The sequence below is a fragment of the Ochlerotatus camptorhynchus genome, unplaced genomic scaffold (assembly GCF_037179485.1).
Source record: "Ochlerotatus camptorhynchus isolate MF236.1 unplaced genomic scaffold, CSIRO-AGI_Acam_v1.1 ptg000646l, whole genome shotgun sequence".
Classification (NCBI taxonomy): Eukaryota; Metazoa; Arthropoda; class Insecta; order Diptera; family Culicidae; genus Ochlerotatus; species Ochlerotatus camptorhynchus.
The window spans coordinates 39,201-60,734 of record NW_027041125.1 but is presented as its reverse complement, the minus strand read 5'-3'; the positions used below and the strand labels follow the sequence as shown (position 1 = coordinate 60,734).

The following is a 21,534-nucleotide window of genomic DNA, read 5'->3' as shown; positions in this document are numbered from 1 at the left end:
AATTTCTTCCATCTAAAACCAACACTTCCAACAACTACACAATCTAGAATATCAGCAGTTCGTGCAAACTGTCTTGAAAGAGCTAGAACCACTTCGGGTCTCTCCTTAACCGAGTCGCTGCGGCAGTGATTACGTAATTAAATGCCATTATCAGTTTTTCCCATCTAAGAAAAGAGTCTTCCTCTCGTCGGTCCTCGGCAGAAAAGAAGCCCACTCGGAACCCCAACGTGCAAACGCCAAACAAGAAGCTCATTCGTGATGCTGACGTGCCTGTTCAGTGGAATATCCATCTCTCGGCAAATGGTCTGATCCGAAGATTATTATTATGGCAAACAACCCTGAGCCTGAGGTTCGTGCTGAGAACAAGCGAAAAAAAATGAGATTGTAATCTAATTTCTTAACTGGTAGAGTGTAATTTTGCATGCATAATATGACCGGGGGGCACGTTCACACAATAGAGGGAGCTATCCGGTTGCCGGATGAAGGGTGACGGTGTAGGAGGGAAAGAGTTCCGTGCGAAAACCACCTTACAAGTGTACACTTTTCAAACTAGAGCTCTTGCATGTGTATACAGAATGGCGGGAGTAGAAAGAAAATATGGGAAAAGGAAAAGAGGAGTGAGCCTCTAACGGAGCACTTGAAATCGGACTTGGGGCATCTTGGAAATGAGATTTTCACACGCTTCGCACGGAGTGCGACCACGAAGGGCTGCCTGAAGAACATTCTGCCAACCTTGACCAATGGTTGTTGTATAATGGGATTTTAGTTCTGTGGCGCGATGATGATGGTGGTTGCAAAAGGGGAGCCATGTGAATAGCTCTGTGGAGTATGAGCCGTTGTTGCGGTTGGTGCAAGGCAACCGCCAGTTCTGAGAAAGAAAGCGCTGTCGAGAACAGTCGTTATGAATAAGCTGTTTCCTCCAGACCGTGACCTTTCTAAATGGTGAGGCAATGGCCTATGCCTGATGACTAAGTGTTCCTCTGTACGCTGATGTTGGGGAAAGCTAGGGTAGGTGTACCAGTTATGGCCATACGTTCCTATTATGGTGTGCTACAGTTATGGCCTATGGAATTCCCATAGGCCATAATTGGAACACATCATAATAGGAACCTATAGCCATAACTGGTACATCTACCCTATACAAAGTACAGTCAAGTGTTCCACTTAGGGTTACCATATCAAAAACTTCAAAATGAGGATATTTCGTTTGAGGTTTGGAGATAAAGGAGGACAATGTTTCCTTTTCTTAACATTAAAAGATGGCAATGAGTTTTTATCAAACGGGTTGATAATATGTGCACTATCACAAAATTCATGATTTTCAAAGTTTCAATTGAGATTGAATAGGTAGTAGTCGTTATCAATTCAATTCATCTTCTCGTTATACTTTTGAAATATGCATCAAACTAGCCTTCATAATTCATTGTTGATACTTGGAAATGATCGATGAATCGATACGCTTTTTCAGTGGTCTTTTTGCACCAAAGTATACCTTAAACATCCTTCTTGAAGATGAATGAGAAAAATTTGGAATTACGGTTATGTGACATTATTGTTTGTTTTGTCAAAATCGGGTTATTATTGTATTTGTATTGCCTCTCACCCCAAAGAAACTGGGTTCAATCCCAGTTGGCGTCGCCGAGATTTTCTGAGGTATAAAATCTCTGATCACGCCAGGGAAGTAAAGCCGTTGGTCCCCGGTCCATAAGTTGATGGGTCGATAGGTAGGGTCCAGGTGTGGGAGCTGCCTTCCTGGCGTCGGTAGCATTGGTACTCAGTACGGAAAACAAGATCGATGGAAAACAAATCAAGGAAAAAATGAGAACCATTAGGGATAGAAAGTTTGATTTTTCAGCAAAGTTGTTTTAAATGAATTGTTCTACAATTTTGGTCTTTCTCAAAATACTAAAAACTGGTGTTGCGTATGCAACCGCTCGACGAACCCCTCGAAAAAATTTGTGATATTTACTAAGTGGGTTTCTTTGTCATTCGTCGGGTTTTTCTGTAACACGCCCGTGCTATAAATGATAACATTCACAATAGATCAGTGAAAGCAAACGACGGCACGAGCGCATTGGAAGAGCAAATCGCTCTGTGGGCTATTCTAATGCGAGAAAAACATTGAAGTTGTAAGTACTTTGATACTATGCTGACATGCTACGAACCAGCCTACGGCTGAAAGTCTCTGTAATAAAAAGGTAGTTTGATATGGATTTTAATTAAACATTAAATAAACAATATTACAGCTTTGAAGCATGTGGCAAATATTGTAACTGCACGTTTTATTTGATCCAACTACCCTTATTTCCCGATCTTCTGGGTGCCCGCTATTGTTTTCAACTAGTTGATATTCTGAACTCCCTAACCATAGGGACCACCCTAATTTCACATAAATAAAACAATTGAAGAGACCGTACTAATCTAATCTAATCTAATCTAACACCAACACAGCCAGTTCTTGAAGGCATCCTGGAAAATGATATATATACCTACAACATTTTTCTTGTCTATTTGAAGTGAAACATATCTTTGCCATCTTCGAAGTGAAACATATCTTCGAAGATGCGTCACACATATCAAAACGGCCAGGCCTACTGTGCAGCATTTAAGGGACAAGATGATTCAGAAAAGTTTGTTAGTTTGTTGCTAAAATATTTTACAAATATTTAAATTAAATAAATGGTAAGCTCTCACCAGATCATAAGTGTTAATAAGTAGGAACGAACTCACCAAATGAATCCATGAGCAATGAAATTGCATGGCGCTACTGGTACTTTCATGGTCCACCTTTCTTGCTTGAATCAGGATGATATCCATCTGGTATTATTCAACAGAATTAACATGTTGCCTCTCCTTGAATACATCCTGATTCCTGGTGATTCCTTTTCTTCAGGGAGAATTTCAGGGCTGGTAGCAGGTCACTTTTTAGTGACTTGGTTACTTTTTTGAAGCCAGTCACTAAAAAGTCACTTTTTACACCTAAAAGTCACTAAAGTCACTATTTCCCTAAAAATAGTCACTAAAGTCACTTTTTCGCAAAATGTTTAAATTGAGTACTTGGCACTAAGAAAGTCTACAGTAGTTTTAACAAAATATACAAACCTGTTAAAAAATTGAAAATTTTAACCAGGATGACCAGTGAACCGCAAAACGTTAGAACACCAGGAAAACTATTGGGAAATGCCTTCAATTTCGATTTAAAAGAGAATTTTAAAGGATTCCAGGGCATACACCAAGATATATCAGAGAAGAATACCAAAGTACAGACTACGAAAGTCTCATGTAAAATTAACTGTTCTAAGGACCGATTTCTTCATATCCGCTTAAATCTTAAGCCAGGTTTACCTATATAGTAGAATTTGGCTTAACACATACGGGCGTCGCTTTTGATTACTGTTTAAATTAATAGAGACGAAGAAGAGAAGAATTCTATGATGATTGAATGAGGATTCTAGGTCTAATTATAATAAGAATTCAAAATTAGTTCTGAAATGGCTCTGATGAAAAAATTCCATGAAAATCCCGTGAACTCCAAAGATGGTCTCTGCGGATAGTTCTAAAAAAATTCTGGGGTGATTTCTGACGATACTTTCAAGACAATTCTTAAGAGTTCGAAATAAATTCCGAGAAGAATTCAAATGAAATCGAATTTTGAGGAAGGAATTCTGAAAAGAGTTTCAAAGTTTGTGATGGATTTTTGTTTTGAGAATTCTGAGGAAATACTATGGGGATTCTAAGGAGAATACAAATGAATGCAAGGGAGAAGTCCAAGATTATTTTAAGCAGAAATTTATAAAACTTCTGAGGTTAATTGCATGGAAATTCTAAGGATGGATTTATAGAAGGAGCCTTCAGGGAGTTTCTAAAAGAATCAATAAAAAATCAAAAATAATCTACTTTAACTAAACATGTGTTATTACTTCATGCGTGAATTAAACGATTTACATAGTCGGAGATGCTTAACGTCAAATATCAGGCTTCAAATGGAGATTTTATACGACCGAGGAGGAGATTCAATTATAGAGTTGATAGTTCCGTTATAGTACGACAGTGTGAAAATTGTTTATCAAAGTAGAAAGCGAGCAAAGGACAATTTTGAGGAAGGTACGAATCGGGTAGTTGTTTACGTCAGATGGCGACTTGAGTGTGAAACAATCAATAGAACTGTTTCCGCACATCAGAGGTACGTACATGAGCAAATCGGTGATCATCCCTTTTGCCAGTGGTGGCAGGGGGAAACACCCCTCACCATCCCTCATTAACGGATGAGCTTGGTAAAGGAGATGCTCTACCCTATTCGTACCTTCCTCAAAATTATCCTTTGTTCGCTTTCTACTTTCTATATACAAATTTTAAACTGCCACACTATAACGGAACTATCAACTCTTTACTTTCATCTCCTCATCTATCGTATAAAATGTCCACTTTAGTTCTGATATTTGATGTTAAGCGTTTCCAACTACGAAAATGATCTATTTCCAAGAATTTGGTTGATTGTTCTGCAAAGAATTTCAAGAATGCAATATTATGTTTGTAAAAGCTTATTTGCTTCTAAGTTGAGAAGGGGAATTATTCTAAAAAAGTTCTTGAGATCATTTTGAAGAAATTCTGTGAAAATTTCATAGCAAATTATCAAAGTTATCTACCTAGATATATCAAATATTTAGAGATTTCGGACGCAGAATCAAATTCAAGATCATAAAAATATGAATTACTATTTGCTAGTCATCATGTATAACGTAAGCAAAAGTAAATTATTCAAATCACTTCAAATGCTCTTCACAGGGGTTTCCGTTGTGAGATTCGATTAAGTTAGAGGAATTTAAGTTTATTTCGATATCAAACCGTATTTGAATTTCTATGTTACCATATAAATGGTTACTTATTTAGTATTTACAAGTCACTATTTGGTCACTATTTCCGTAATTTTAGTCACTAAAGTCACTACTATTATATCGCATCAGCGCTACCAGCCCTGGAATTTCCTGTAGTCCTGTATGTGTTATCTTTTTGTAATTTTCTCATTTTGATCATCCAGATTAGGTTCAGCTATTCAAATATCACTAAAAGAGTCCCCAGGATCAGCCCTTGTGGTTCGCTTCTCCGTGACGTCGTTGCAAACGAAAGAACGTCCGGGTTCACTGGAGGAGTTTGTTTTCGGAGCTGTTGCTCTCTGACGCTCTGAAAAAACTTTATGACACGGGTTTTGTTAAGAATCACGGAAAGAAAGCCCCAAACTTAAATTACTTTGGAAATCACTATCAGATTGGTTTTTTATACTGTTTTAAAAATATGACAAAATCGTTTCTCCTAATTTGCTTTCTCTCAAAAAAAAAAAAAAAAAAAATAAAAAATCACAGCAAAGAAAATGCACGTCAAACTTGTTCAAAGGCAGAGCCTACTCCAAACAATTATTGAAGACACCGTACACCTAAAACTAACAGTTTAAGCGGAAACATTTTTGTCTTCCTAAGTACGGTTTTGGGACCATTGTGCAACGTTGTTCGTAATATTGAAACGGTTCCCAAGACCACTAGTTCTCAACTATGTTCGATATAATTGCATCCATGATTCTTTGCCGAACCTAAGACGCATTAGCTTGAGCCACCATCCATCACAAGAGCAATCTGCGAAGTGTTAATATTTTACACTACATAGGATAACAATATCCTGTTCCTCAATTTCGGATGCTAGTGCATTGCCAAAAAATGCTTTCCTTCGAATTTTAAGTACGAGCCCAATACTAAGGATACTTACGTCGATATTAGGGACATTAACCCTACTGTAGTAAACTGGTTATCCAACTGTGCGGAGACCACCTTGCTGTGTTCGTTCATTTATACTATAGGTAGTTCAACCAAGTTTCATCTGATGCATGCTAATTGATCAATGTACACGTTTGTAGAAATTGAACGCAATAGCGGATGATTTCATTCTCTTCACAGAGGATTCTCACGCCCCGATCGTTTACTATAAATTTTCAAACGCCCTGTTGCGGTTCAGTATAATGAAACCGGTTTATGTGAGGCATGTATTAAAGCTACATACACGTCATTAATAGTGTTGGATTTGTGTCTGTGCAATGATGCCGGCGATAATGCCACTTAATTGTATACTGATTACCCATCAAATGAATGCATAATAAATTATATTTGCCTTCTCCTTTCGCAGCACTTCTCCCCTACTCCCACATAATCATCATCAGCGGCGAGCTCAAACCTGCATGTGAAGTAAAGCGCTTTTTCCTCTCGATGTGTCATCCCACATCATCGTGGAAGTCACAAAAGAGCTGAGAGATGTTCAATTATTTTTCCTATTGTTTCACCCAATGCTATATGGGTACTCATTATGCATGAGTCGGCAGCTTCGAAAAGTTCATCCGAAATATATGTCAAAGTTTTGTCATGAAATATCAGCAGAGGCTTCGCCAGCTGAGATCACTGAGACCGCACGATGGAACGATGAGGCATAAACGATGCATAATGATAGACGTTGACGTTGATGCAAGTGCTATTCGTACGCCAGATCGTTGGAGCGTGGGAACATAAAAATGCTAAAATCGTTCTCGATTTTGTTGTGTTCGTTCTCGATGTTTTGCGGTTATCTGTATATACGTAACCTTTCCCCACCGTAGGGTTCTGTGACTTTAGATTCTTAGAGTTTTGCCTATCCAACAGTGCTTTTGGATTGAACGTACCTAATTTTTGCAATGCAATTTGGCTGCTCTCCCGTCCAAGTGAGTGTTGCATGCTCAACAAAGAAGGGCTGCAGCCGCAAGCAACCTTGCCGGCTAATGGCACACCGCGGACGATGAAAATGAAAATGCAGGTACCTTCATGTACCTACACAAAAGTAAGATAGAAAAAATCGCTTTCCACATCAGCGAATCTTCAGTCAGCTTTGACGGGGCGGCGGCATTTTGCGATTTTGTGGCATTTCTATAGCACACCAGCATTGCCAAGCAGCTGGTAGAATGGTTTGGAACACCATAGGTATGAAACTCTACTATTCAAATTGTGTGAGCCGCGTACGATTTTTGCATGCAGGTTCCAAACCCAGACACCTTGCCAAAGGCTTAAGTGAGCTATTTAAATGCAATGGAATTTTTTTTAACGAAGCACGATTGTAATTCGCCTGGTAGCGTTTGTTCTCTCCAAAAAGGTGGAAGAAATGCAAAGGGAAAACTTTTCCCTCCACCACTCAGTAGTGTGTTTCGATGTGTTGAAGGAAGGCCAAAAAGAAAAAGCGTTTTCACATGCAATCTCGCGTCAGTGACTTCGTTACATGTTGTCCGTTTAAAGTAATGAGTTGGAGAACAACTTCCGTGCAGAGATAGAAACGTACATTGGAAGGGGTGTGAATGTGTACAGATTGCACTGTTTTGGACTATCGCCGATTATTTTATTGTTGTTATGAGTGGTGAATTATTGCGAGAATACGTTTAATCCAAGCTCTGTTGTGGATTGATTGGTTGCATTTTCATGCAAGAGTAGCTTCTATTGCTTCAACAACCGATTGGTTTGGTTTACCCTAAATTTTATGCTTGAATTAATGTTATTCATTCGATTTGGTGCATTTCATTGGCACGTTGCACACATTGTCCCAAACAGGCTGTGATTGAAAGGCATTTATTTATTTTTCAGATGGGTTGCGCAAATTTTCAAAGTCATGGACTCAGAAATAACCTAGAATTTTGATATCCTAAGTGCTAAAATCATGACCTATGGAACAATGCTTATAATTTAAGAGTTCATTAAATCACTTTTCTAGTTTAAAAAAATCTTTGAATTTTATTGAGAATACCTTCTGATAAATCATCTGAAATAATTCCTACAGTTCCTGCAACTATCCAATACTTAACAAATAGGGTATACGTCCCTAACCTCGGTCTAATATGCAGCCATCGATTACGTTTTTAATCATAACTCATCAATGAATTTACCTGCAAACGATATTCTACTGCTAAATGGTATGCTTAGATATGCTTATCATGTCGTTTGCTATCAGAAACCACGAAAAGTTGAAAAACTTACTTTTTTTAAGACAATAACTCACGAGGGAAATGTATGTAATATGGGTCTATTGTCCCCAAATTGGGTCTATTTATGGATGCAACTTCGTCCTATCTTGTTTGATCCTCAAAAAAACGCTCTTGGTAACGTTTTCTGATGTATTTTTTTTTATCACTATCACTGTTAACTTAATGCTCTTCATTCCTCAAAACATTTCTTAGAGAAAATTTTACGAAAACTACATTAAATCACTCAATTTAAAAATTAAAAATTAAAAATTTCGCTTATCGTCTTTTGACCGCAGAATATCTAAATCAGAACATTGTGATGTTCATTATACAGGTTTGGCAGAAAAAATCTCCCTTCCTGTTCGTTCCTTATCATCCAAATGCAAAACAACATTGTTGACGTTACTCTTATTGCTATATGCTGTCAAATGAATTTCATGGGCCATAGTTAGGAACATAGAAAAGAAATGTGTCCCTAAAGTTGGGTCCATGTTTTACTTGTGAAAACGTTGTTAAACAATTAAAATAAACATAAAATATTCAAACAGCAACTGTAAGTTTTACGTCTAGTGTGTATTATCAGGTAATTCCAATCAATAAATGCCATAATCAGGCCATTTGATGATCGTCAGTCAACCTTCCCATCTTAACCTTATAAGTCATGGCGGCTAAAAACTCCGAACATTGTGATATTCTCAACCAGTTTTATTACTTACGAGAGCTGAAAATGTATTGAAATGTTGTGATATAAATTGATTTGTGTGTGGTACACATTTATCAACCATCAGTGATCAATATTTTCCTTATTTTTTGTGTAATATTCCTTAATTAATTATTTATTTGCGTGATAGGCCGAATGAAAGGACTAGACCCACATTACATACCGTAACCCTATACAACTGCTTTGAATCCTACAGTTAGCTCCAAAAAGCAGTAATCAATTGCGTTTCTAATCATATATCAACAAATGTTTAGATGATATTCTACTGTCGATATACGTGCTAATATCATTTTAGTAATTATTTAGGTTATGCACTGAACATGTTGATACAAATCGCTTGTAAAATCAACTATTCATCTCAGTCCCGGAGCGCCGAGTGTCATATAGGGTAGACCTACTAGTTATGGCTATACATTCTTATTATGGTGGATGCTCTGGGAATCCCATAGGTCATAATTGGAAGACACCATAATGGGACCTCTCTTAGCTCAGTCGGTAAAGGCTCAGCTACAAAGCAAGACCATGCTTGAGGTGGCTGGGTTCAATTCCCGGTCCGGTCTAGGAATTTTTCGGGTTCTTCCCTGGGCATAGAAGGTATGATTGGACTTGCCACACAATTATACCAATGCAAAAATGGTACAGGCATCGAAAGCTCCCAATTAATCACTGTGGAAGTGCATCTAGAACACTAAGTTGAGAGCACGCAATAAGCTAATATGCGATATGCAATAAGCTTGAAATGCGAATAAGAAGAAGAAGATAATAGGAACATATAGCCCACTAGACCGATGCAAAATTTGAAATTTTCACTCCACAGTGTTCAAACGGTTTCAAATCGGGTCCTGATTAGCCTCCGAAAGTTTAAACTCATTTGATAAGAAACTGACTTGGCACAAACCATTTGAAGTTTATATGGAAATTACTATGGGAAAACAAAACTTTTTGTTAATTGTCTTCTAGCCTTTTTACATATTGTACTGTAAACAATTTCTATTGCTATTCTTATGGGAATTTTCATCAGCTACAACTTTGCAAAAAATCGTTTTTCAGCCAAACGTAAAATTTAATAGTTATTAATTATTAAAGAGTTTGATAATCTTATGGCAAGATTAAGCAACTGTATTGTGGGCAACACTGTATTCTGCAGTGTGACATAGTAGCCATGATTTTTGTCCTCTATTATACGCGCCATAAACACCAATGTTGCCTGCTGAACAGTTGATTGAGAATTATCATAAGATATCAGTGACTTGAATCATTAATAATTTTTGTTCCTTACATTTGATCGAAAAGTGGTCTTCAACAAAGTTGTAGTTGTAGCTTCAACAAGTGCAGTTATCATTTTCTCTAGTTGAGTGCAGTGGTGAATTTTGAGATAGATATGAACCGAAATTATGGTTACCCCATAGTAATTTCCATATAAACTTCAAATGGTTTGTGCCAAGTCAGGTTCTTACTAAATGAGTTCAAATTTTGGGAGGCTAATCAGGACCCAATTTGGAACCGTTTGAGCACTGTGGCACATTGGTCACATCTGTCCATGATCCGGGTACACCTGGGGAAGTGGCCAGCTCATTACTAGGGCGAAAGCCCATAATGCGACAAATCAAATTACATCATATCTCAAAAAACAAGATCAATGACAACCAAATCGATTGTCCAGGACCACATTGGCCACTTCTGGAGGAAGTGGTCAGTTTTTGGATAGGACCAAAACCCTTCATGCGACACATCAAATTACATTATAATTCAAAAAACAAGACCAATGACAGCCAAATAGAGAGCCCAGGACCACATTGGTCACATCCGGCCAAATTCCGGGTACCTTCGAGGAAGTGGTCAGTTCATGACTAGGACCAAAACCCATCAGGCGATACATCAAATTACATCCGTTGAAGTCTGATTAATAGCAGCCAAATCGATTATTCAGGACCTCATTGGCCAGACCTGCCATATTCGGGTACTCCCGACGAAGTGGTCAGTTTCTGCCTAGGATCAAAACCCATCATGTGACATCCAATTACATCAGAACTCAAATACAAAAAACATTTACAGCCATACCGAAAGCTCAGGACCCCATTGGTCACATACGATGTCCCGGGTAACCCCGAGGAATTGGTCAATTTCTGACTAGGACCAGATCCCAACATAAAGGACATCTAATCCGAATTCCAAAAATAAGATCCTGGTCGAGCATCCAAAACTACATTGGTTACATCCGAATCTACCCTCGGAGAGAGTGGCCAGTTTCAAACTAGAGTTAAAATCCATCATGCGACACACACAAAAATACAGTACAACTCTAAAACGTACTTATTGTTGGTCACATTAGGAAGCCAGGATCACATTGGCCAACACCTGGACATGTTCCGAATACCACCAGGAAAGTTGCTCAAAATTTCGTTTAGTAAAATTCAGGGTGCCAACTACCTGAATAAAAAACCTGGAAATTAAGGAATCTCTAATCCAATCTCTCACCAACACAGCCAGTTCTTGAAAGCATCCTGGAAAATGATATATATACCTACATCATTTTTCTTGTCTATTTGATATATGTGTCACACATATCAAAACGGCCAGCCTTACTGTGCAGCATTTAACGGGCAAGATGATTCAGAAACATCGGGCCTGTTTAAATCGAAGATTTAAACACGATGCTTCAGAATCCAATAAATGGATGAAACGTGGCCATCTCGTACCGTACGTTCCGATTTTGGTAATTATATGATTGGTTGGTCGTTGGAAGCATCAAAGCTAGAAAGGTGATGCTCCATTTTCTTCTGACGGTTGGGGCATGAGCATTAACTCTTGTCCTAGCATTTTATGACTTATGGATGTAGCGCCATTACTCCCTTCCTGAAAAGAGAAGAGGGAAAGGAAAAGGAGAAGGACAAAGGGAAAATGATTATGGGAAATCTATGAACATATACAATATTTTTGATTTGAAATATAGGGTAAATAGATGTAATGTCGGCCTAAATGTCGGCCCATACATAAATTCAGTAATCGACTAAATTTTCAATAGCTACCAAAAATATCCATTAGTACCGTCCCAATGACGCGTTCATCTAGATAAAATTGATAAATAGCAGGTTTTTAGCGATGGGCCCAATCTTAGATCCATAGGCCAACATTAGAGCCATTTTCCCCTACAATATAGAAATGAAGAACGCGGTGGCAATACATAAGCTAGTAATCACGATGATCACAACACGGTCACGTTTTGTCATGACAAAAAATCGATGAGATTTTGAAGAAAATCTCTGTCGTCGTTTTCTCATCCGATGATGTTGACAGAAGTATCTCTGTAAATATCGCGTGAGATCTTTCATTGAAAATGACATTTGCCAGCCCTGTTCATAACTTCGGAGAACTTTGAGATTTGGACGTAATTGCTTTTGTAAACAAACAAGTCAAACGCTGATTTCTCACGAATTAACGCTCAATCTTGCGAACAAACTATACCACCCGATAGACAAATCATCCATCTACCTGTTTGTGTGGTTAATTTTCGAGATTGAGCTTTGATTCGCGAGAAATCGGCAATTGCCGTGTTTGTTTACAAAATCAATTACGCCCAAATCTCAAAGTTCTCCGGAAATGTGAAAACAACATCAGGTCAGTTTGTCCCATCAAGCAAAATAATCGAATATCAGTCCTATCCTGAAAGTCAATCGCCCATAGTTCAAGTTAAACGTCTGCTTTTTTAATTGCCATATTTTTCGCTGATTTAACAAAACATGCAAGCTTCATTGCAAAAGATTTTAACTTGAAAAAATTATCAATTAATTTACTATTATTTATCCGGAGATGAACCAGCGTTAGGCTGAAAATCTCCTTAATAAAGACAACCAACCAACCAACTACTATTATTTATCAAATATTTACATGGAAATCGCGCTTCGTAACTTCGACTGCCATTTTCTCAATGCCTACTTTTTCCATATGGGACTGATATGGGATTATAGCGAAGACAACACATCAAGAAGACTGGCAACTCTTCCATTTCCTCATACGAACGTTATGAGACAGGTACAATCGCGTCATCTGCCGCTCAAAGGTAAATGCTTCGAACGAATTTGATAGTAAAGATTACATCCTCAGAAGAAGGGTTTGTGTATTTGCTCATTTTTCTATGCGTTGCTTCCACCTTCACTCAAGCGCAGCGCCACTGTATCTGTCGCTTGGATTCTTTGTTGTCTTCGATTATAGGCAGTATATCAGTTTCAAGGTATCGTACTTAAAAAAATTGGAAAATTGCGGATTTATCTTTTTTTTTAAATTAAAATACTATACTTAAACACAAGATTCTGTATGAGTTGAGCTTGGATGAATTCCGGACTTAAATATTTTTAATTTTCAAACCCAGAACGATTTGTAAGGTTTCGTATTGACGATTTTTTTTAAATTTTTAATTTAGTTTTGTTTAGGGCCCCAGTCTTAAAACAAAAAAAAAACAAGGCTTAGCGGAGATAAACCAGTGTCTGGCTGAAAATCTCCTTAATAAAGACAACCAATCAACCAACCAAAACAAGGCTGCGGGTCATATTAAATTCATCGGATCTTGGACTTGGAAATAGCTTAATTAAGATCTTCGAATAATAAAAAGAATCCGGTCATAGCAAAGTCTCGAGCTTGGTACAGTTTTAAATAATAGAACTTCTTTTAATTTTGTCGAACCTGTTAACGGAAGCCCTGTATGAAGAGCTTTTTGAGTGTGCTTACAGATACGCGTATTTCGTCTACTACTTGCAGACTTCATCAGTGCCAAGTACTCAGCAACACTAAATACGCGTATATGTCAAAAGATAAGTAATTCTAACGGAATTAAAAGGAAATTAATCAACTCACTCAAAAAGCTCTTCATAATAGAAATTTGTAGATCATTTCAATGTAAAAAAATAAAAAGAATATGTAATAGGGTTAACTACCCCATTTCCGGCCTATTAAGCATAACCTGCACTTAGTCTTTCTTAATCTAGTTCAGTTTAGCACCAAACGGATTGTTATTATTACTGATGGCTTTCAAATTTATTTACCTTTCCGTACGTACCGTAAGATTTGAAAACGAGAAACCAATCGTTGAGATATTGTCAAAAGTCCAACACTGCTTCTTGACGCCGGTCGGAGCGCTTCTTTTGTTTTTGGTAATAATCGGTGCAAACCTTCATATAACGCGTTCTCATTGATTTTGTTTCGTAGCTTATTAACTAAAGTATCATACTAAACGCATAACTGACTTGTTAACTCTGAAATCATGGAATTATTTGAAGTATTCTGCTCGATAGGCCCAAAATGGGCGATTAGGCCGAAGTAGTTCTCTACCCTATCCTGAATTTTCCATTTTTTTATGATCCTGGACTTCGAAAACATATCATGATCCCAGAGATTCTAGACTAAGAAACATTCTCAAGATTCCAAACTAATACATTTATAATATGACTTTTGATATCCTGGGGTTTTGAAAAATTACTTAAAATATAATAGGTATATCGCGGGGGGGGGGACCTCGGCGTAGTGGTTAACATCCATACCTCTCATGCCAAAGTCATGAGTTCAAATCTCACCCCCGGACAAGTCACAAATGACCCAAGAGTGTTAAAGTGACTAAAAAAAAAATAAAATAGGTATATCGAGATCCCAGATTTGCAAAATCCGGTCAGAGAAAAAAAATGATTAGCTTCCAAAACACAAGCCAAAATTTGAGTTATTGGACTTGTGAAAATGTATCCTGGATTGAAAAGCTTATAAAAAATGCTGACATTAATCTATTGTAAAGTTTTGTTCAGAGCTGGTAAATATCACGGCCGTCATGTGTCAATGAGAAAACAGGCCCCTCACTATCACGAGACGAAAATACCTATCATTGGCTTTCTTATCATTTTCCAATGATCAAGCACTCATGAGAATAATTCTTATGCAGTTTTGACAACAACATTTCTAATATGAATATATTATTAAGACTTCCTCGATTCTTATAACGGCGCCGGTGGTGGTGTAGTGGTAAGCGTGATTACCTCTCACCCCAGCAGGCCTGGGTTCAATCCCAGTCGGCGCCGCCGGGATGTTCTGAGGCATAACATCTCTGATCACGCCTTCCTTCGGATGGGAAGTAAAGCCGTTGGTCTCCGGTTCATGAGTTGATGGGTCGATAGGTAGGGTCCAGGTGTGGGAGTTGCCTTCCTGGCACGTCGGTAGCATTGGTGCTCAGCACGGAAAACAAGATCGACGGAAAAAACAAACCAAAGGAAAAAAAAAGACTTCCTCGGAACAAGTAACATTAATAGATGTAAATGAGCTAGTAACTGCTATAAACACAACACTGTCACGTTGTGTCATGACACAAAATTTGATGAGATTTTGAAGAAAATCTCTTTCATCATTTTCTCATCCAATGATAGTGACAGAAGTATCTCCTTAAATATCGCGTGAGATCTTTCATTGAAAATGACATTTGCCAGCCCTGGTTTTGTTACATTTAAAAAGGTATTTTTTTTTTAATGGACTGAGCATTAACATTTTGAGGGATTATTGGAATACTCAAAAGTATTGTCAATATTTCTGCTCGTGTGGTGCGCTTATGGCTGGCACTTACGAACCGATACCAAAAGCCATTCAGATTTCAAATACCCATAATATTGTTTTATTGCTACTACACCATCTAGAGAACAGTGCACCCAGGCACCGAGTGGAGACAGACAGGTACCCACGAAAATAAAAGCGACATGCTAACCGAGCGCTCTCCTTTCGGAACAGCACAGAAAAGCCAACCATTCAAGTTTTACGTTCCACGATGGGGAAAAAATTGATGAAAGGTAAAGTTGAGCCATTTACGATGAATTGTTGATCACGCCATCTGTTGTTACCTCCACGATGGATTCAGGGAGGATGCGAGGGTGCGAGCTTTCGATTTACCGTGAAAACGATCCATTGCTGCCTTGAATCTTGATGCGAATGGTCGGTCGAAAATTATTAATGATTGACTTTGCTTTTTATCAGTTGAGAAACGTGGTTTGCGAACTATTGAAACATACTAGTCAGCTCATAAAAATAAAAAAAGACATTCAGATATGAGCAAATTCTATTTGATGTAATGAGTGTGCCACGTTCAGAACTTGGCACGACGTATCTGAGGACTGAAGATAGCGATGTAACGATGTCAATTTTGTTATTGTGTTATTGCATCGATTGACGACACGCGGGATTTCACGTCGAGAGTGTGATAATTATGTGGCTTGTTAGGGGAAAATGGGGTTAGAATTGTGGGTCTCCTGACATAATTTTAAAGACAAGGGAAATTACAAATATAAAACACACTCGGACTTCTCAATCGGTATTACCGCGGCTGCACGGTAGTTATTAATTCAAGTGGGAAATCCATAATCAATTGAGTGTATGACTGCCGGCAGCAGTTTGACGTATAAATGGTGACCCCATTGCACACACTGCCTTCCACCATTCTATACACCTGAGGAAAGCATTTAGACGATATGTTCATGGAATAATTATAGCAAAAAAAGACTCGCTCCAACAGCGTCATAATGTTCTTGAATTTCATCCGATTGAAGTTGCAATTAGATCCACAGTCATTATATTGATTGCATATTTTTCTCTCTTCTTTTCTTCCCGCTCGGTGGTTCCAGGAAGCCAAATCAACCTTTCGGATACTGATGAACGAATCCACCCGGCGGCTAAAGTTATCGTCCAAGAAACTCGGCAGCTGCATCGACAAGGCACGACCGTACTACGAGGCACTGGAAAAAGCCAAAACGGCCCAGCTGGAATGTCAGGCGGTGGCGATCAAGTACCAGCGGGCGAACGAGATCCATGCGGCGGCCAAGGAAACGGTGGCACTGGCGGAGCAACGCTTCATGAGTAATTCACACGAGTGGCAGTTCGATAACGCCTGGCAGGAGATGCTTAATCACGCCACGATAAAGGTGCGTTGACTGGGTTTGATGATACATACAACGTCATGAGGTGGGAAGAATGTGACATGTGACAGTAGTAAGATATAAGTGTCAACGATACTGTTTTTTTCCTTCTTCTGGCAAACCGTTATACTTCGGCATAGATTCCTTTATAATTGAATTTTAAGTTTGAATTAAGGTTACTACACATACCCTTTAGATTTGCAAGTATAAAGCCGTCGAAACAAAAACAAACAAGTGTGCTCCGCATGTTAAGCGCACACTGAATCTACTTCCGGGCACCCCACTAGGGTACTTTCGTATAGCGTCATCTGCTATGTAGTACCGGTTTAACCAGCTGTTCGACTTGTTTTAAAAACAACCGCGTTGCAGATGCCTAAAACATTTGCTTTTGAATACTTTTGCATTCGTAATTAGAATTGTGTCCGCACTGTTTATCCATGCTTTCGCTTTATATCAGTTGGACCCCCGTCGCTGTCTACTGGGACTTTTAAATCGCTGTTACGCTTCACGAACGCCCCGGAACCACCGGTGTGTCGGTATGTTCAAATATACATACTTATTCATCGTTTTGCTCCAGTGCTGATGAGGCTTTTCCCTTATTGTTCCGCGAGACCTGTTATTCAATCACTTTGGGGGCGATGTATAATTTGAGAACGAAATGGCCAACTGTTTTCTGGTTAGAATTTAACGATGTTGCTGTAAAATCTCTTACCTGGTCGTTAGTCGCTACTGGAAAGGTTTCTCATGTTTGAAGTGTGCAATAAATGGCAGCAGTGCCCGGTTCCAGCCCAAAAGCAGCCAAAGTTCGAATTGGAATGCAATATTTATGAAATTTGTGGCATTCCCATTTGGATTGTTAACCTTGTGATTGTACGACGTGATGTTGACCGTCTGTATTAGAAATGCAAACCACGAAAGTTTCAATTTGCATTCACGCACCGGGTGGACTATATGGCAACAGCAATGGATGGTTTGTCACTTTGGTTGGATTTCGGCGAACGTTGTGGAAAATTTGGCAATAGTGCACAGTGGAAAAATACTGACCACCGATTGATCACTTAATTGTAGATGAAACAAGCAGGGTTGTTATGGCTACGCGCATTTGGCTACGTTCGCGATTTTCTTGGACTTGGCGCGGCTTTGCCTCTTAGACTTGGGTCCGGCACAAACATGGCGTAGATTACATTCACTTAGTATGAATCGAGGTAGCCTGAACCGAGAAAACACTGTCAGTCTTGTTTAAATAAGCGAGTCTTGTCATTGCGGTGAAGTTTTCCTTGTTTTGAAGCTTTAAATTAATGAAAAATTATACCTGATTCTCACCGAACAGTTCAACTGTTGAAAGTCGGTAATCGTTTCTATGTGTGTAGTAAATCATTTCTTTGAAACTTATCTTAGGATATGTCTGCACATTTCTCAAGGATTTCCTTAGGATCATTTCAAAATTTCTTCATAATTACGCGTACCTTCAGGATTCCCCTCAATCTTCATATGGTTTTGATTATGGTAATTTTGGAAGTTTTCACCCAATAAGTCGGATTTTATGCAAAATTCTCACGGAAAATCTCTCCATTATATTTTTTTACAATTCGCTTGGAATATTCCTGGAAGCTTCGTGGTATGCCATTAAGAATTTAGAAATGTGTATCCCAAAATTTTCCTCAGAATTCTATAGAAATTTTCCTCAGAATTTCCTTGATATGCTTCTTTAAATACTCTTGAGGAGGATTCTCGATAGAATTCCCTTGGAAATTTCATCAGAATCACCCGGATCACTACTTAGAATTTCTATGGAAATAAGCTCAAAATGTCCAACCAAATCCTCCCAAACTTTTTGACATGTATTCAAAATTATCACATAGCGGCACCGGTGGTGTAGTGGTAAGCGTGATTACCTCTCACCCCAGCAGGCCTGGGTTCAATCCCAGTCGGAACCGCCGGAATGTTCTGAGGCATAACATCTTTGATCATGGAAGTAAAGCCGTTGGTCCCCGGTTCATGAGTTGATGGGTCGATTGGTAGGATCCAGGTGTGGGAGCTGCCTCCCTGGCGTCGGTAGCATTGGTGCTCAGCACGGAAAACAAGATCGACGAAAAACAAATTATGAAAAAAAACCAACAAATTTAAAAAATCCTGATCACTTATTTTGTGATGACGGGTTTTTCTCCGATTATCTGCATTTAAAATGAAATGCTGTAACTTTTTTTTTCAGTGGTATCCAGTGGCGTCGCGTAACCTCACTTTTACTTGTTCAACAGCATTGGAAACTTAATTTAGAGTCATATCTAAATGTATTCAAATCGGTCCCAAATTGTATAGTGTCTTCTTGTTTCACTGATTTGTATCGATTTAAAGCAATATATTTTTACTTGAATACGCTTTGAGAGTAGTGCCGAGGAGTCAATCAAAGCGTTTCGCCCAATCTCTCTATTAAACTTCGATTAAAAAAATTCTTGCAAGGATCTTGAAACATAGACTAAGTAAAGAAATGGAGGAAATAAGGTTGTTAACTCCAAACCAAAAGTGCTCAAATTCAAAAAGGAATATATTCGAAGCGGTACATTCCATCAAATACCGAATAGTTGAACTCAACTGTAAAAAGAAATCAGGCAAGCTAATATCCTTTGATCTAGACCATGCTTTTGATCGTGTTGATCACGGTTTTCTCTTGGGTTCGATGCTGAGCATGTGTTTAAATCCATCATTTACTTCACTTCTCGGGAAGATTATATCCACCTCGTGTTCACGGTTACTTATTAACGGAAATCTCTCTCCTGAATTCCCTATCCTTCGGTCCGTACACCAAGGTGACCCCCTTAGTATGCACCTTTTTGTACTATACCTACATCCCCTCCTGGACAAACTATCTTCTATCTGCAACGACCCTATGGAGCTAGTAGTGCGGACGACATTTCGATTATCATCGTCGATGATAACAAATTGGATCGTGTCAAACACGCTTTTTTGGATTTCGGAGCCACTCAGGAGCAGGAGAACATCAACGCCGGTCAGTAAGGAATCAGTTAAGGTTCTTGGTGCTACCTACTTTAACTCGTTGTAGAAAAATATCGATTTCAAGTGGGGAGAAGCCATTCGAAAAACATCGCATCTTATGTGGTTGTTCAAATCAAGAAACCTGACTCTGCACCAGAAGGTAATTGTTTTAAACACGTATATTACGTCACGTTTGTGGTACTTGGCTTCAGTTATTAGTATGCCTAACTCTGCAATTGCAAGAATAACATTGCAAATAGGATACTTCTTATGGAGTCGTTTCCCTACAAGACAATGCCTCTCAATTGGGTTCTTCTAGGGTATTGAGGTAAATGCATATTCGTAATCTGCATTAAAAATAGAACCCAAACCCAAAATTTCATCAATTTTGGCACACTGGAACTATTTTAAATAAGTACGATTACATTTGCAAAAATCACCTTATTAGCGCCCCTCGGTGTCACTTTGTATGGGAGCGAGCTGTCAGTTTGTCAGTTTAGTGTCAAACAGTAAAGTTATTATTTTGCTTTAAATCATGATTTAAAAATCGATATGAAAGTGCGTGGGGTTGAAAAAAATATCGCTGTGCTCAGAAAACGAAGCTCTTTCAGATTATATATAAAAACCGATATATTTTTCAAAATTAAAGAACCCAATTGTGGTGGCTTAAATCTTCACCTGCCCATTCACTAAAGCAAATCACTTCTGGTGAACAGATTCTGCTGTAGTCTTGCGCACACACCGTTCGCACGAGATCTTTCAGTACACATAGCAAATCCACCAAACATTGCGGCCATACCAGCGCTCTATCCCTGTTTAAAATATATAGGGAAAATAGTGTCCTATATACCAGAGCAGATCATAAGAAACCCATCATCTGATGGACTACACAATTTCTTCCGTGACAAGATGAAGCGCCCTAAATTTGTTGAAAAAACCCAAGCATCGCATGGAGCAAAAGTATGGAATAATATCAACAGCAAACATCTTACATCGGCTGAAAGATCAACCGGAAAATACCTCATGCAGACTTACTGCACCGCACTAACCGACAAGACAGTCCTATGTGCCGGTTCTGTCCAAACGTTCCTGAGGATTTAGAACACAAATTTTCCAGTTGTGTTCGTGTTCGAGATTTATGGATCTTTCTTCGTCTGGAATTGGAGACAATCCTAGATAAACACCCCTATTCTGTATTCCGTTTCGAACGAAATTCTCATACAAAAAAATATTTTTTTGTATGAGAATTTCGTTCGAAACGAAATACAGAATAGGGGTGAAAGAGTAGGGTTTAGGGACTTCTTGATTCCTGAATTAATTAATGTTCGAAGAAGTAGTAGGAGAAAGGCTCTGAAATTGTTTATATGTTACGTGAGCTTTGTGTTGAATGCCGAAAATGTTTTTTTTTTTATGATCAAGCTCTAGACTTTGTTTTAAATTGTGAAAATGTAAACGTGTAAACTGTGTTTCAAACAAGTGTAATAAATGTGTTAAAAAAAAAGAGTAGTTGAACAGGTAGATTGATGTTGGGGCGACGTCAGTGGTGACGTCAATTGCTTAAATCAAACATGCCGGTATATTTTATTGAAAATTTCTTGGAATTATATTTAGAATCACCCGGGACTTAACATCTGAAATGTTCATGGAATTTTCTTAAATTTTATTAGAAACTCATCCTTGAATGCTCTCTCAGAATCAAATCGAAACTTTCCTCAGTATTACCTAAAAACTATAGGATTATTAAAATTAAATTCCCTTTGTGTGAAGTCCATTGTAAATCTCTTTAGAAATTACTCAAAATTATCATCTGAATTTCCTTGGAATATCCCCTGAGTTATTTTGAAAATATCTTTAGAGTTCCCTTG

General features: G+C 38.4%; 1 protein-coding gene across 2 annotated transcripts in view; it reads left to right on the top strand.

Annotated features, from left to right (window-relative positions):
* LOC135714436 (SH3 domain-binding protein 5 homolog) overlaps positions 1-21,534 on the top strand; it is a 72,018-nt gene that overhangs the window by 28,001 nt on the left and 22,483 nt on the right. For both annotated transcript variants that reach the window (XM_065237814.1, XM_065237813.1), the window contains exon 3: positions 16,385-16,681. In XM_065237814.1, coding sequence (XP_065093886.1) covers positions 16,385-16,681 — 297 coding nt within the window. The remainder of the gene's footprint in view (positions 1-16,384; positions 16,682-21,534) is intronic.